Source organism: Schistocerca cancellata, chromosome 3 (assembly GCF_023864275.1).
Source record: "Schistocerca cancellata isolate TAMUIC-IGC-003103 chromosome 3, iqSchCanc2.1, whole genome shotgun sequence".
NCBI lineage: Eukaryota > Metazoa > Arthropoda > Insecta > Orthoptera > Acrididae > Schistocerca > Schistocerca cancellata.
In genome coordinates, this window is record NC_064628.1 from 795,216,497 (window position 1) to 795,234,594 (window position 18,098).

The following is an 18,098-nucleotide window of genomic DNA, read 5'->3' on the forward strand; positions in this document are numbered from 1 at the left end:
AATTTTCTGTCGGCGATGTCAATACGGGAATCAGTGTTTAAATAAAATGGCTTCGTTTTGTTTTTATATGACCTCCAACCGAGTTTTCATTTTTAATTTCAAAACTGAGACTGTTGCTGAAGGATCACGGTCAGGTTCTTCCACTCATCCTCTCTTTTTGCCCGATTGTGATGGGATTTCACTTTGAGATCTCACAAAGGCAGAATTTTTTTGTGTAATTTGATGAGGTGGATACTTACCTCTTATTTTATTGTCTCGCTCGCAACAGGTAGCTGTGTTTACATTACTAGAAACGAGAGAGGCCAGGCTTTCTGATGCGAATACAGAGACCGAATAGGGTCTGTCTCGGCGCGAAACAGCTTCACGCTATGCCTCTGGCGGGTGGGACCACGTTTATCAGTATGCGATACTTGCCTCGCGAAACTGTTGCGTACCGCTGTTTCATGCCGTGTAAAGGCACCTTTAGGACGTTGCTTGTTTCACTCTGAAATGAAAGCATATAGTTTTTTCTAATTTTTTATTTATTTACAGAAGCGTGGATCAGTTTCCTTGTTTCATCCTTCTGACGTTATTCAGTCAACTCATGGAATATCTTTTTATGGAATGGCGAGAAAAGAGGCGAGAAACGTCCTTAATGTGTACTGTTATTACAGTTATTTGATTGGTATGAAACCAGACTTCTTAAATGTTTCTCTGAGTTGTATCCTTTGATCATCTGTCAAAGGCTGCAACGGTCGACGGCACGGACCTCCGTACAGCCCAAACATGTCCATTGCTTCTTTCATAGCTGGTACCCCGAACTCACGTGTCACCTGCCAACAGAAATTTAGCATTTCAGTCAGTAACATTGTCTCATATGAACATTTATAAAGTATAAAGAGGCTGCGTTGTCAATTGGAAACAGCCAAAAGAAGAGCAAAACTATTGTTTTCAGCGAACTGTACACGTCAATTTATTTAACCTTTATTTATTCAGTTATTTATCCTGGCCAGATGAGGGCATTCACGCTCTCTCCCTTTCAACTAAATCGCTTACATTTTACTTGATAGATACGTAAATATTATAATTTAAACTGGTGGCGATGCATTGATAGTATTGCGTCGTTGAAGAAACAGTGCCACGTGACTGACTGTGTCGATATGCCGCATAAAAGCAAAAACTCGCACAGCCACAAAACAGTGTTATTGATTTTTCTGTATCTCATTGTGTTGGAAACCAGTTTTAGAGTCAAGAATTTAGCTGATAGCGTTTCGTAAAATAATTTTTTCATCAAGAAAGAATTCGTTGCTCACTTGAAAGTAGTGTGTCAGAGTCGAGATTTGTCTTTGCGAGTGATTGGCAGCTGCCAGCCACTGTAGGTCTTGGTGCATTCCGCAAGAATTTTCTGGCGCTGCAGCCTGCTTACAGATAACGGCATCTTCTGCTAACACCCTCTCAGATCTTCTGACGCTCCAGCTACACGGTATTTCATTCTTTTGTAGGTTCGTGAAATGTATAACTCTTTTTACTTTGTTTGAATTACGCAATATTTTTTCAGCTTTATTTTCAACGTATGCCAACTGAACCAAAACTGGAAAATCGGAAAGGTGAGTTACACAGCATTATTTCTTCAGCGATGAGTTGTGAGGCATAATGTACAACTCTGCTATGCCTTTTTTGGAAATATTTATTCAGTCGACAAAATCACAGTTATTCCACAGTATTACCAGTTTTGGTTGACTTGGCAACCATCGCGTCGATTAGCGTTCCTGAAGGTAATCTACACTCGTAGTGTGCATTCCAATGAAAAACCAACTACCGAGACCGGCAGGAAATTGAAGATGGCGTTATTACTGCGATGACAGTACCTAAGGTTGTTTCTACTATAATATACCTAGATGAACACGCTATAGTTTATTAATGTATTGCCACAACAGTAATGCGATCTGAAGGTGGTTACTGTGACAACCGAATGTAGTTATACAGTGCAATAATCACTGACTTTGTTGACTGAATTATCGTGTCTACAAAGAAATTGGGATTTACAACGTAAGTGTTAATGAAAACAAAACCACAGTTAAAAGAAAGAAATAAAAAAATGGGAGAAAGATTAGGAAACATGGAGGGGAAAGTGAAAACATCTGTATGTTTAATTTATGGTAGCAAATTGTGAAAGATGGCAGTTTGTGATGTACAGCAACTAAATGGGAAGTAAAAGCTGAGCTTCCATAATTTCGATAGATAAGTCATGAGTTTATTTACGAAAGTGGAAAAAAATGGAACACTTTTGATGTGTTACAGTGCTGGTAATTCCTTTGTAGTATGCTTACGCTCAAACGGGGATGGCACAAACACTTGTGGGATGAGCTAGAATTAAAGTTTCAAAATGCCCGAGGGTATTGAGCAACCAGCTGACATAAAGAAGTTGCACCTGGGCACATGTAGATGGAGTTGTTATCGGTGAGGGGCTATGGAGATAATATTGCCTTTGACCTGTTATGGTGACAACCGTACTTCTCCGGATCTCGCTACGTCTACCGAACCGGCAGCCATGACGGCAATGTAAGCGTGAAGATGGTCTGAAGAAAGGGCCAAAACCTGTTCTCAGCAAATAAAAAATCTGAAAACGCGATCGAGTCTGTTTTTATTGATTTTTGAAGTCTTTCTTTTGCAACATTTTATCCAGAATCAAACCGTAGCCTTCTGATAAGGAGGCGAGGGGAAGGTTTAAGGCAGACGTTTCCGCGACGGTGTCGAAAGAGGATTCTTGACAATTACTATTGCATAGAAAAGCGTTCCCTTCCCCTGTTCGCCTCTTCCACATCTTTATGGGCTCTATGATGAAGTAAGTGTGATACTCGGAGAAAGAAGTAGGTCAGACACGTTAATATTAGAAAACATTCATCCTTACAGACCAGAAAGAGGAAATGTTACTGTCTTGTTAGCTGACTGCAGGACAGTCCATAGTAAGGGCCCAAAATTTGTCTTGCTTATTGAAAGGAAAATGTCCATGTACAATTACGAACAGAATACTGTCTGACCGGAAGCGACTAGCAATGATACCCTAAATTCAGATTGGTATATACAGTCTAAGAAAACAAACAAACAAACAAACAAACAAACAAACGACGCACCACAAAGAGTTATCCGAATGGGACGGTAATCGGTAGATATGATGTACATGTACAAACAAACAAAAGATTACAGTTTCAGAAAAATTGAATGATTTATTTCAGCCGTGCGCGGCTCGTGTTCGTGCCATTTATTACTTGACATCTTGTCTTTGCCGTACTGCCGTCCCGTTTCTTTTTCGATTTACTGGCGTTACTAAGTTGCTGGCTTGCCTGCCTGTGAGTGGCAGCAGCAGCGCTTATCGATAAGAACACTGTTGTACTCTCTTTGGAGCGACCGCTAGTATTTCCGGGTCGTCGTGTGCCGTGAGTACAGTCGGGACAGGCAACAGTGAGGTCCGGACAGCCATGACTTGCCCGACCGTTGCCGACACACGACTTGAGTGGGTAAGACCTTGGGTGGTCGTCTCATCGGACGACGCATATTTGATGGTCGACCGCTTCTGGGTTCTCTGTGTGTGTCGACTTGAGATTCGTCCTTGTTGTTCCACAGTGACCATTTTAGTATTGTTCGAGTCGTTTGTGGAAGTGTTTTCGCGCAACGGTGTGTAGCTTGTGTGGGTTTGCCTGAGCAGTTATTTTAGTGCTGTCTGTGTGCTGGTAGTCCGGCGGTTGGGACGGAGTAGCGAGGAAGTCTCCGCGGTGTGGGGCCAGGCTGGGACCGCTGGCGGCGTGCACAAGCTGATGGATTGTGAGGTGCTAGCTGCGAGAGCGACAAAGTTCGTTGCCCACCGAACCTGGACGCTGAAGTTGAGTGATCAGTTAACCTGTTATGTTGCTCCCTAGGACATTCGGGTTAGCAGCAACGTATGATGTGTTAGAGTCGGCGAAATCTTGCAGCTGTCTTCCTATATTGTGATTAATTATTAAATTGACTGTTACTTGCCAGTGAAGTGCATCAGCGCTATTTTCTGCCCTGTGGCCGTTAACGCCCCAGTTACCTGCCCTGGTCGTTAGCGTAGTTTTCCGGAAGTGTGGCTTTCCCTGTTGTGTTGATGCTGTCTGGCACGGCGTGTAATTCGACAGCCTTTTAAGTTGTTTGGTTCATATTTTGCTTAGAGTGGTTATTGTTCCCTTGGCTGTTTGTACGCGCCCATTTCTGAAGATGTAGCACTGTTCGTATGCTCGTTCTCGGCCGATATTTTCCATCGTTGTGCCATTGGTTGGACAGAAGGGAATTGGTTAAATTGTTAGTAGGTCCTTGGGCTGTCCCTAGTTTGGGTTGCCATCCAGTTATTTACCCTCAACTCTTGGCTGCCGGTCTCACCTCACCTTACATTTGAGCTACCTTCTCAGGCTAACCCTTGGAACACTTCTGAGCACCACTATTCTTTTTGTTTTAGATTGTGATTTTCATTTTAGTTTGAAGTATTGTGCGAGGCCTTCGGCTGTGTATTAATTCAGTTGTTTTAAATTTCACATAAAGGCCTTCAGCAATGTTAAATTAAAATTTTGAAGATTGATTTTATTTTTTTAAAAATGTTTTTCCTTAAAATTTGTTCTATCCGAAATTTTTTGTAATCCAGGCCCTAAGCCGTTTGTTGTTCGATGTGTTATGTGTGGCCTTCAGCTGAGGATTTACGTGGACCCCATTTAATAAGGCCTTCAGCCGTGTGTTTTCTTTAAAGGAATTTTTTTTATGAGAAGGAAGGGGTTTATTTTAAATTGTTTGTCTGACTTGTTGTTCAGGGCTTCAGCCATTGTTTCAGATTTGTTTGTGGTCCTCAGCCGTGCAGTAAGTTAATATTTCTTTAATTAGGCTTTCAGCCGTAGTTTGAAAAAGAAATTTCCTGGTTGGAAAAATTGTTTATTAATGTGTTTTTATTATAGTTGTTCTTCAGACGTGTAGCGTAGGCCTTCAGCCGCTAATTGTTTTCAGTTGTATGTTTCTTTTTAAGAAAAAAATATTTTACCTTCTATTTTTAATTACTTTTGATTCCTAAGCCAGACCTTCAGCCGTTCTTGTTTTGGGTGTGGTTTTGGGCCTTCAGCTCAGAAAGCATATCGTTCTTTAACTAGGCCTTCAGCTGTACTGTTTAATTACGATCTTTTTAAGCAATGTGTAAATGAGTGATTCTTAGAAAATAAAGTTGTGTGTTTGATTGTACAACTCACAGTAACTGTTAACAGCCCCATCCACAATCATAACCTTATCCTGTACACCCTCTGAGTACCTACCAACCTGGCTTCATTATTCAGTGCGCAGCTCGTGGTCGTGCGGTAGCGTTCTCGATTCCTGCGCCCGGGTTCGATTCCCGGCGGGATCAGGGATTTTCTCTGTCTCGTGATGACTGGGTGTTGTGTGATGTCCTTAGATTAGTTAGGTTTAAGTAGTTCTAAGTTATAGGGGACTGATGAGCATAGCTGTTAAGTCCCATAGTGCTCAGAGCCATTTGAACCATTTTTTTTCATTATTCAGAGAGAGAACTTCACAAACGGAGCAAGTCAGCAAGCGTTGGTCCACCGCTGGCCCTTATGCATGCAGCTATTCTGCTATTTGACAGAGTTATTGGATGTCCTCCTGAGGGATAGCGTGCAAAATTATGTCCAGCTGGCACATTAGATCGTCAAAATCCCGAACTGGTTGCAGGACCCTGCCCTTGATCCTCTAAACATTTTCAACTGGGCAAAGATCCGGCGACATTGCTGACTATGGTGGGGTTTGGCAAGCACAAAGACAAGCAGTAGAAACTCTCACCGTGTACAGGCGGGCATTATCTTGCTGAAATGCAAGCCCAGGATAGCTTGCCATTAAGGGCAACAAAACAAGGAGTAGAGTGTCGGCGACGTACCGTTGTGCTGTGAGGGTGCTGCGGCTGACAATCTAAGGGGGCCTGCTAACAAAAGAAAAGTCACCCCAGACCATTACTCATGGCTGTTGTGCTGTATGGCAGGTGACATTCTGGCAAATATCCCGCCGCTGTCCGGGAGTCTCCAGACTCGTCTTTGCTGGTCATTGGGGCGCAGTGCGAAGCGGGACTTGCCACTGAAGACAGTTCTACTCCAGTCAGTGAAATTCCAGGCTGGGTAACGGCTTCTCTAAGGGCCACAGGTGGAGCAACAAGCTATTGACTTGCTCAATTTGTGAAGCTCTTTCTCTTGAATCAATCATCCAATTTCTCTGAGATGATAATCATTTATTTGTCTGTATACATAAATCGAATCTACCGATTTCCGTCTAATTCGGATAATTCCTTCAGGGTGTGTGTGTGTGTTTTTTTTTCTTGTCTTAGAATGTATATCACAACGATAGACTATGCGTGTATAGTGATGCAGTAGTTATTTCTGAAACGACGTTTTGTACTCAGATTATTACAGAGTCTTATTGTGAAGAGTTCTGGATGAAAGTAAGTATCAAAGATGGTAGCTATATGCTTTTGTAGACCATCTACCTCAGGAGTTATACCGTTACAATGCTTCAGAGAAAACTCGGAGAATATTGAGGGAACTTTTTTAAATAATGCTACTGTAATTTATTTATTGTGACAGCTGCAGAACGGATTAGCAACACGATTAAATCTGGTGCCTGGGACAACGATTCATGTGAGATTGTTAGAATGTTATTCTCTGAAAATTACTTCAGTCGTTGAGAGAACTGATTCGTGAGAGTAACGTCTTAGATGTAGTATCTGAGCGGACAGAAACTTTTGGAATCAGTCAGCGTAGATGATGGAATCATTTACCATAAGGCTGTTAACTATCAATGACTGTTGTTGTTAAATGCAATGATAATAAATACAAAACAAAATGGTTCAAATGGCTCTGAGCTCTATGGGACATCTGAGGTCATCAGTCCCCTAGACTTAGAACTGCTTAAACCTAACTAACCTAATGACATCACACACATCCATGCCCGAGGCAGGATCCGAACCTGCGGCCGTAGCTGTCGCGCGGTTTTAGACTGAAGCGCCTAGAACCGCTTGGCCACTCCGGCCAGCAAATATAAAACATTTTTGATCAATAAGTGCGACAGGAATCATATCGTAGATATTTTGAAGATCCAGCATCAAACAATTATCACTTGAGACATAGACAAGAAGTGATGATTGTATGGCATTGATGGCCGCGAGTCCTCAGTTGGGGAAGTTCGGCCGCCGAGTTGCAAGTCTCTTCAGTTGACGCCACATTGGGCAACTTGTACGTCGATGATGATGGAACAATCGTGAGGGCAACACAACACTCAGTCCCTGAGGGGAGAAAATCTCAGATCCAGACGGAAATCGAACCCTGGCCCTATGCAAGGGATTTGGACGCGCTGACCACTTAGCTAAGTGAGCAGAGGTAGACACGTCGTGTCAATGGATAATACCCGAGCAAGGTTTTCCAGGATGGGAAAGACACGCCGTGGTTTAAGCCATTACAAGAACTAAGGAACGAAAATTGGGTTTCACGTCCCATCAATATCGACGTCATTAAAGAGGCAGCACAAGCTCGGATTGTGTCAAGGATGGGGAAGGAAATCGGCCATGCCCTTTCAAAGGAACCTTCCAGCCATTTGCCTGGAGCGATTTAGGGAAATCACGGAAAATCTACATCTGGATGGCCAAATCCGTCGTTCTCCCGCATGCGAGTCCAGTTTGCTACCCACTGCGCCACTTCGCTCGGTGTGTCTGTTGTCCTTCTGTAGTGTCGGCAATAGTCATACTATGCATTGGTTGTAGAATGTGGGTCACGTGGTAAGAACATATTACCGTCGCAAGTAAGTGTAATGGATAGTGAGAGCATGCGAGATGTCGCATAGCCCCCTCACCGAAATGAAAACAAAAAATAAACCGGTGTGAACTATGTTACAACAAAGGTATTCAAGAGTCAAAACTTGCGAGACGGAATGCAAGATCGTAGCATGTAGTACTTCTGTAGAACAAAGAGGAGATACATACGTCTGGAGGTCGCTGTTGCGAGACACAAATTGGAATACAGCGAACAGACACGATGATGACAGGAAGGACAGTCCATAATTTTGTGAAAAAAAATGGCACACGAGAGAGACTTGAACACAGACCTCCACTTTCGTAGTCCAACAGCGTGACCACATAACCACGACACCGGGAGTATTCAAGTTCGCTCGATGTTGCACATCTTGAGCTTGGCCCGTTCACTGTTTCGATTTTGCTTCTTTTTTCACAGTTCAGTACATCTTCTTCCTGTTTTCATGCTTGATCTGCATTTAGTTGTTGACGGGCTATCCAGTGGACCATCCTACCACTAAATCTGAGGCTGGTATAGTGGGGAGTTTCTCCTGAAAGCATCGACAGCCGGAGGACTTGTACGACTTAGCGGTGTAAGTGGGCTGCTTCTGTGTAGGAAGCACTGTGTAGCGCTTTGCATTGGATCTCTGACTACGCTTTCTTTGTAAAAGACTCTGTGGCTGGTTGGACTCGTTATTGGAAGTTAATCGCCGGTAGTGTTGGGCAGTTGAAAATTAGTCGCCAGCAGTGATGGAATTATTGTTGGGCAGTTGGAGGTGCGTGAACAGGCAGCAGTGGTGGATGTTAGACGTGAGAAGTTAGCATTGATGGAAGGTAGATGTCTGATGTGTTAGCGTAGGCTAACGATCTGTACATGTTCGACTTGGAGACTGAATATTATTCATGATTATATACCGTTGTCCTAGATGTCAATGACGATTTATATTCGTGTCTGAACTGGATGTCACATTATTAAGATAAAAAAATTATATTATTTGGTTTGCAACAAAATCTTTCCTTTGCTAAACACATGCCTATTTGTAGTTAGTGGGTTTAGTAGTTAAGAATCTTTTATTTAGCTGACAGTACTGACGCTCGCTGTATAGCTGTAGTTCGCGTAATGAAGATTTTTGTTTATTAATTAATTAATTTATTTATTGTTCCGTGGGACCAAATTGAGGAGAAGTCTCCATGGTCATGGAACGAGTCAATACATGGAATTATAACACGATAGTAGAAACAGATAAACTGAAATATAAAAAAATATTCAGGCGATAAGTCTTAAGTTTAAATAAAGAAAATCAACAATGTAACACTGGAATTTGCTTCAGTTTTTAGCTCTTCCAGGAGCTCCTCGACGGAATAGAAGGAGTGAGCCGTGAGGAAACTCTTCAGTTTAGACTTAAAAGAGTTTGGGCTACTGCTAAGATTTCTGAGTTCTTGTGGTAGCTTATTGAAAATGGATGCAGCAGAATACTGCACTTCTTTCTGCACAAGAGTCAAGGAAATGCATTCCACATGCAGATTTGATTTCTGCCTAGTATTAACTGAGTGAAAGCTGCTAACTCTTGGGAATAGGCTAATATTGCTAACAACAAACGACATTAAAGAAAGTATATACTGTGAGGACAATGTCAGAATTCCCAGACTATTGAATAGGGGTCGACAAGAGGTTCTCGAACTTACACCACATATAGCTCGAACAGCCCGTTTTTGAGCCAAATATACCCTTTTGGAATCAGAAGAATTACCCCAAAAAATAATATCATACGACATAAGTGTATGAAAATATGCGAAGTAGACTACTTTTCGTGTTGAACTGTCACTTATTTCAGATACTGTTCTAATGATAAATAAAGCAGCATTTAGTTTCTGAACAAGATCCTGGACGTGGGCTTTTCACAACAGCTTACTATCTATCCGAACGCCTAGGAACTTGAACTGTTCCGTCTCGCTTATAATATGCCCATTCTGTCTAATCAAAATATCGGTTCTTGTTGAATTGTAAGTTAGAAACTGTAAAAACTGAGTCTTACTGTGATTTAGCATCAAATTATTTTCCACAAGCCACGAACTTATTTCATGAACTACATTATTTGATACTGTATCAGTATTACACACAAGATCCTTCACTACCAAGCTGGTGTCATCAGCAAACAGAAATATTTTTGAATCACCTGTAATACTAGAAGGCATATCATTTATATAAATAAGAAACAGCAGTGGCCCCAGCACCGACCTTTGGGGAACGCCCCACTTAACAGTGCCCCATTGGGACTGAACATCACTACCACTCTCAATATTGCGGAGAATTACCTTCTGCTTTCTGTTCTTAAAGTAAGAGGCGAACCAATTGTAAGCAACTCCCCTTACTCCATAATGGTCCAACTTCTGCAGCAATATTTTGTAGTCAACACAGTCAAAAGCCTTCGTTAAATCAAAGAAAACACCTAGCGTTCGCAACCTTTTATTTAATCCGTCCAAAATCTCACAGAGAAAAGAGAATATAGCATTTTCAGTTGTTAAACCATTTCTAAAACCAAACTGTACATTTGACAGCAAATTATGTGAATTTAAATGCTCCAGTAACCTTGTATATACAACCTTCTCGATAACTTTAGCAAACACCGATGGCATAGAAATAGGTCTAAAATTGTCAACATTACCCCTGTCTCCCTTTTTATAAAGTGGCTTCACTACCGAGTACTTTAATCGGTCAGGGAGCCGACCACTCCTAAAGGAAAAGTTACAGATATGGCTAAGTACTGGGCTAACATACATAGAACAATACTTCAGTATTCTGCTAGATACCCCGTCATATCCATGAGAGTTCTTGGTCTTTAGTGATTTAATTATTAACTCAATCTCCCTCTTGTCGGTATCATGGAGGAGCATTTCAGGTAACAGTCTCGGAACACTTTTTTCTAAGATGTGATTCCCTGTTGGGACTAGGTTTCTATTTAGTTCACCTGCTATATTCAGAAAGTGATTATTAAATACTGTACATATACGCGACTTATCAGTAATACGGACATTCCCACTACGCACTGATTCTATATCCTCGACCTGTCTCTGCAGACCAGCCACTTCCGTTACGACTGACCATATAGTTTTAATTTTATCCTGAGACGTAGCTATTCTATCTGCATACCACATACTTTTTGTCCTCCTAATAACATTTTTAAGCACCTTACAATACTGTTTGTAATGGGCTGCTGCATTTAGATTTTGCCTGTTTCTAACGTTTTGATATAATTGCCACTTTGTTCTACAAGATAGTCAGCCACCCAGGCTGCCTGTTTGTGCTAGTACCCTGTTTTGAACGTTCTAACGGAAAGCAACTTTCAAAGAGAACGAGAAAAGTCTTGAGAAAAGCATTATATTTATCATCTACTGTATCAGCGCTATAAACATCTTGCCACTCTTGTTCCTTGATAAGGTTTACAAAGATCTCTACAGCAACTGGATCAGCTTTCCTAAACAGTTGATAACTATATTTAACATGTGTTGCAGCACAAAAATCTTTTAGAGTTAAAATTTGTGCATCATGATCTGAAAGGCCATTGTGAGGTAAGTACTTAATGAAATGTATAGGTTATTGTTAGGATTTCTTTTTAGTCAGGGCCATTCTTTTGAATTAATTATTTGGAGTCAGGTTACCCTTTTTTGGGCAGTCAGATTGCGTTGCGCTGGGATATTGTTGGTCTCAGTCATTCTGCAATTTAAGTACCGGTACAGCCACACACATTTAAATACAGAAGTTTCAGTGGTAACAAATTCTGTACGCAAACCTTTCCCTTGACTCAGTTTATCTATTAGCGAAAACCATTTCAAAAGCCGTACAGTAGTTCTTGATATTAGCTTTGACATACAGAGAAAGGCGGCGGAGGGCTTTAATTTGTAATACACGGTCCAGTTACATTAATGTGACCACCGAAGACAATGTGCAATAACCACTCATTGACGGCGGGTGGCGCCAAAAGCAGTGGAGGGTACATAAAGCGTGACGGGGCGACGCAGAAAACAGTGCAGTCGCTGCCGAAAGGCGGAAACGGAGCGATTTATCTGACACTCAGAAGGGCATGATCTTTAGGTAGAAGCATTTCCGAAACGACTAAGTTGGCAAACTGAAACTTCCTGGCAGATTAAAACTGTGTGCCGGACCGAGACTCCACCTCGGGACCTTTTCCTTTCGCGGGCAAGTGCTCTACCTTCTGAGCTACCCAAGCACGACTCACGCCCCGTCCTCACAGCTTCACTTCCGCCAATACCTCGTCTCCTACCTTCCAAACTTTACAGAAGCTCTCCTGTGGCTAAGCCAACTCTTCGCAATATCCTTTCTTTCCGGAGAGCTAGTTCTGCAATGTTCGCAGGAGAGCTTCTGTAAACTAAGTAATTCAGTGAGCAGTGAACTGTATGTAATGAGGCCTGTCAAAATTTAGTGATAATCCATTTCACTTGAATCATCTGCGGATAATTCTTCAAAAATTTCGTGATCTACCTTTTCACAAAGAGTTCTCTTACTGGCAAGGCAGCTAATGAAATATTTGAAAAAAAAATTGTTTATTCTTAAACTGTTACTATCTGAGTGTTGTAATATAGCAAGTGTAACATCATTTATGTAAACATATATCACAAACAATAAAGAAATCAACATAGAAGCTTATGGTACATCATGACTGTTCCAAATTCCGAGCGCCTATGGCTACACGGTAGCCAGGCAACTAACGTTCATTGCTTTCTGTCATTCGGATAAAGTATTGCCTACTATTCCATTACGTTTTAGTTTTTTCTGTAATGTTTAATGGAGATTATTGTTCACACTAATACTTTTCGCCGCGACCACAGCAGCAAATAAGACTGCAGGACAAATGTTTCGAATACAGCTTAACTCCCAGAACTTCAGGGAGACCTTCTCTATGTCAGTGACATAGCGGTTCATTTATCCCTTTCTGGCTGTCGAATTAGTGAATCGAAGATCTACTCTAGCGCTGGATTTCCCCTCAACAATGGGATGTTGGCCTGACGGGTTGATAACGAAACTTCTGTGAAAAGGTGGAATGCTAGCACACATTTCATTCATGTGCTGTTTTCATCTGTGAAAAAGGCGGGTGTTATACATACCAGGAAGATGCACTGACTACTGGGTTTCCAGTAGAACTTCGTGCTTAAAGAAAAAGCAATACATCAGGCCATCAGAAAGTTATAGCAAACGACCTCTATTAACACTCGTGTGATTTCTCGTCAACTGTCACTTAAAAGGACGTTTGTCAATTTACATAATTTAAGAGTTGCTCTAATAAAAATGCAGTCCAGCCGTAACGACTTATTTTTCAATGGTTTTCCTCAGGAGCTCCAAGGAAGTCCTCCAGAAAAATTAGTCACTGTTTGTCACCCTCATCTTTGTTCAACTCCACAAGAGCTCCATTTATAATGACCCTGATTTCAGCGAGATGTTAGACTGTAATCTCATTTCTTCTTTTAAGAGTATTTGTGTAGAGAATATTCAGGAGACAGGATATAAATTAGAAGACATCTGCTAAGACACAGAGCAGTGCAGTGTCATGAGATGTTAACAAACGGAAAGGTTAGAGAGAAGTACACGTAAAGAACGTTATTAAGCTAGAAGCATAACATTAAAAAGATACAAAATTCATGAGGGTGATAATACTTGATTACAGTATTATTATAATTTTAGGTATAACGAATTAAGCAACCAATACTTTTCATACGAGTTAACAACTGTGAGTATTAATACCACATCTGCTACTATGACAGACAATGGAACTGTTGTCGCTCCTCAATCAATACTATCAGCATGTTACTTTGCGAAGTATTTTGCCTCCTTCATGTATGGGTAATGCGAATGATTTTTGGCGAAGACTGCTTCTCGCTTCTATAAGCTTAAGTTTCTCTTATTCTGTCAATTGTTTTCTGGGGTCTTCTTTAGGTAATTACATCGCTTACGGTACGTTTCTATACTAGCTTCTAGATGTATGTCCTTATTTTTTTTGTCTTTGAAAAAGTGAAGATGTACATCTAGAAGCTAGTGTGAAGGCGTCCTTGCTGCAGTAACTTCAAGAGGATTCTTAGAACTGGGTTAGTAAGGTAAAAGGATGTGGAAATTGGTAATGATATTATTTTAAGGAGAAAGTATTACCATTGCCAAAGATCAGTAGTGTCATCAAGTAACTAAATGTACAATAGCAAAATACTCCATTAGAAATAAGTTGGTATTTGTAAGTATATTATTGACATTTCGTGAACAAAGACGAAGAAATACTGAGGCCTTGTGAAATACTAATACTATATTTAAACTTATAAGTACTACATATTGCACCTCTTACTCCAAGTACTCACTATGGCATTGGGAGCTTGAATTCTTCCGTGAAGTTCTGTTGCTTCTTTATACTTCCCTTCAGAAGCCAGTCTGTATATCTCACACACCTCATTGCCCAACATGTTGGCCAGTCCGTTTATTCCTCCAACAGCCCCTGAGGATGCATATTTAAGAAACAGTTTATCTTGCGATCAGGGCAAATAAATTTAAAGCAAAGGATATTAAATGTAATGTCTATAAGATTTATAAGTTTCTTTCGAGATAAAAGTAAATTATTCAGGTTTATTGTGCATAAAAATGAAATGTTCAGAACAACTATGCAGACCATAATAAAATATTTCTCTATATAATTCAATAATAGAAACGTTCAGATTTTCCTTCTTATTTATTTGTATAATTCAGGTTTCTTTTAATAATTGTATCAGTAAACTGACAATCTACTTAACTAAAAGCTTCGTGTCCAAATAAGGGACAGCATCAGTACTTTCTGTTTTCTAAAATAAGTTCACGTGCCTCCACTGCGGTATGTTACAGTGAGGCTATATTTTTGAGATTCTTACTCAATGCAAGTAAATAAAGAAAGAAATGAACGGCGATTTAGACATCTGCGAATTTTGGATTGTGTGAGCAATAAACATCATGCAAAGAAACATAAATTATTAAATCAACCTCTAAATATTGCCACTTCTGATTTAGTTCTGAATCTAAGCTAGTGTAACAAATCAGATAAGTAAAAGGTTGGAAATCGTATTTGTATTTCACATGTTTTGTTCATATTCTATTCTGTAACACCTGCATTCTCAATGTAAAGATTTAAGCCATTCTATATATAAGTACTTGATTTTTCCACCACAGGATCTGAAACCGACAGCTTAAGAGTATAAGGAAAAATGTAGTATCATGCGTGCGCCAAGAGGCTTACGAAACGTAAACAGAATAAAAAAAAGATTAAATTGAATCTGAAACTTTTGGAATCAGATAATCACTGATTGAGAATGTTTCTGCAGCTTAAATTATAGTTACGCCTTACGCCCTCATACGTATTATACGAGACATGCAGGATCGTTATTTTCTCACCGACTAGTAACGAAGGTAGTAGGAAACTAGTGGATCCAGCAAGGACCTGGAAATCGATGTTCTTTGTTTCATGCACTACACGGGCTATCTTCGTTATCTGAAACAAGCAAGGTGTCGTTTTCAGAATTATATGCTATTCTTTTATAAATGTTACATAAATACATTACAATATTATCATACTCTCAACAGATCTATAACTTACATCACCACCGCTCTCTTTCATTCCGATTATATTTGGGTGTTGAGCCAACTCAGTTATTAGGGGTGCACCCATATCTATTCCAGTGTTAGCTGGCATATTGTACAGTATTACAGGTACACGACTTCCTTCGGCTACATGCAAAAAATGTTTCTTCAGTGCTTGTGGCTGCAAATAGAAATGTAATTCCTTAATTAGTTATATCTGCAGAAAATAGTGTATGTCGCAATATGTTCCATTCAGGCGTTTTATTCACCTGACGTATAACATATAAAAAGAGAAGCTGATGAAATGCTTCCTTGTTTACTTAATGAAAAGTAAATTGAAAAATTTTGAAACAACAGAAAGCCAGAAAGCCATAACGCTTCAGTACGCATTCATGCCTGATTTCAGCGTGCATATTAACTGCCATTTACGAGAATATTTGTCACGAAGTGTACTGATTCCTGAACAGATTTTTCGCCCTTTGTGCCAATTATACTGCTCATTGTCGCATTTCATCTTTTTCTCAGATGATAACCGAAATAATTCTAAATACACGAGGTAGCATCCGTTCAGTGCCGACTGTTTCGTTCCTTTAACACTTATAGTAAAAGGATGGTGAAGGCAAAATGAGTGTCAAGTACATGGACATCCGCAGGGGGGGGGGGGGGTGAGAGTGAGCAAGAGGGTACAGCACTCTTGGATACAGAGCTTATTTTCATTAAAAAAATTTCCATACGCCATGGCTAACCAACAGTTATCTGGGATATAAGAAGTTGGTATGCAACCTATAAAATGTTATTAGTTCTTGCGGCATGACACACCTCGAAACTAACCAACTGGTTTATCCAAAAATGGCACTTTTACCGTAGGGTCTTGCCTTACACTTAATTTTTTAAATGCATTTTACGTATCTATTGGGTCTCTTTCTTAAGAATAGTCAGGCTGATTTTCTCTGGAGTTTCGGCTGATATTCACAACCACGTTTTGGCATTGCATAACTGGAGTCAGCACAACCAAATTACTGCTCGTCACGTCTTTCGTGCGACACCCAGTGACAACAGAAAGCGTCGGTTTGTTTCCTTTTACAAACAAAATTATCTTTAAATCGAAATTTTACGTGCGCGTTAGACTGAATTCCTTTTACAAACAAAATTATCTTTAAATCGAAATTTTACGTGCGCGTTAGACTGAATGCTTCCAAATTATCTAGTGTGATATTCGTTTTAGCGACATTTATTAACAGGGACAGTAAAAAGCGAAGAATGAGCAGCAACGCAGCGGCGATTCAGCTGCGCCGCGTGCTCGGTGGTAGCAGTCAGTGTGAGCCAGAGAAGTGCCATCGTTGCTGGAGTACTGGTTATTATTCGTGCTTTACTGTCCCTGTTAACAGATATCGATAAAACGAATATCGGACTAGACTAATCTGGGTCCGCTCTATCGAGAAGGCATGTAAAATTCCTCTTTAAAAATCAGTTTGTTTGTAACAGGAACAATACTGACGCTTTCCGTCGACAATGGACATCGCATGAGACACGTGGCGAGCGACATTTGCTTGTGCCGAGTCCAGCTACACAATGAAAAAACGAAAGTGCAAGCATCTGCTGAAATGCAGGATAAAATGCATCTGCTGATTCTTAGGAGAGACGCCCGATATGCTAGCCTTTTCTCCATGGCTTCGCCCCAGTATGCGTTCGACATGTACACTGCACATACCAACTCCTCTCCCATCTGTCTGTTCACCTTTTCCTCCCTCCATCTTTCTGTCTACATCATCTTCCAACCTCTGTCTGTCTTCGACTATTCCCAACTCTCTCTGGCTCTTACTTCTCCTCCCCTCTCTCTTTGTCCATCTTCTCTGCACCCTCTCCATATCTTTCCCCTTCATCTCAACATTCCCCATGTGAACGTGTAGCCCCTGCCAAACAAATCGAGAAAGCACACATCTGTTGTGTAGGGTAGCCTATATCGCAGGGGCTGAAAAACGGTGCTCTTTCTGAAACTCTACTTCTAATACAACTCTTGAATTTTCCTGTTTGTGTGCCAAATTTGGTCGCAATTGATGCAGGGGCTTAGGAGCAGCTTTGCTCACGTACACATATGTCTCATACATTTCACAAATCTTCTCTCCTCCTTCTATTTATCCATTTCCTCCACCCCATCCCTCTGTTGGTCTCCTCCTCCCCTTTCTGTTTCCTCCACTGACCCACCTTGTCTCTTTTTTCACATCTTTTATCTGTCTGTATCCTCCTCCTATTCTTTCTGTCTCCCCAACTCCTTCTGCCCCCCATCTGTCCATCACTTCAACCCCTCTCTCTGTCCATCCCCTCCTCCCCCTCTCTGTCTATCCCCTCATCAAATCTTCTGTGTCCATCTCCCCTCCCTCTATTCATACCTTTCTCCCCCATCTCTCTAACCATCTTCTCCTCCCCCTCTCTTTCTGTCCATCTCCTCCTTCTTCCTCTATCTCTCTGTCCTATTCTTCCCATCCCTTCCTTCTTTCCTTCTCTCCTTACCCATCCCCTTCTCTATACATTTGCATCTTCCTTCAGCCATGCCCATCAGGACATGTAGTCCCTGCAAAACACACACTACTACTCCCACAATGTGTCTGCTGTGCAGGGCGCCCTACATATCAAAGGCCTTAAAGCCTTTTCTTGCTACTGATATGTAGTCTTCTCTTCTAAACAAATCGATAAGGC

The 18,098-nt window shown here is 40.9% G+C and overlaps 1 protein-coding gene across 1 annotated transcript in view; it reads right to left on the reverse strand.

Moving 5' to 3' along the window:
• Window positions 1–509: 509 nt before the first annotated feature.
• The window catches only part of LOC126177065 (4-hydroxy-2-oxoglutarate aldolase, mitochondrial-like), a 71,411-nt gene continuing 53,822 nt past the window's right edge, over window positions 510–18,098 (reverse strand). The window contains exons 4-7 of the mRNA XM_049924301.1: window positions 15,418–15,582; window positions 15,216–15,312; window positions 14,159–14,292; window positions 510–812 (exon numbers count right to left, since the gene is read on the reverse strand). Of these exons, the coding sequence (XP_049780258.1) occupies window positions 654–812; window positions 14,159–14,292; window positions 15,216–15,312; window positions 15,418–15,582 (555 nt within the window). The 3' untranslated portion in view covers window positions 510–653. The remainder of the gene's footprint in view (window positions 813–14,158; window positions 14,293–15,215; window positions 15,313–15,417; window positions 15,583–18,098) is intronic.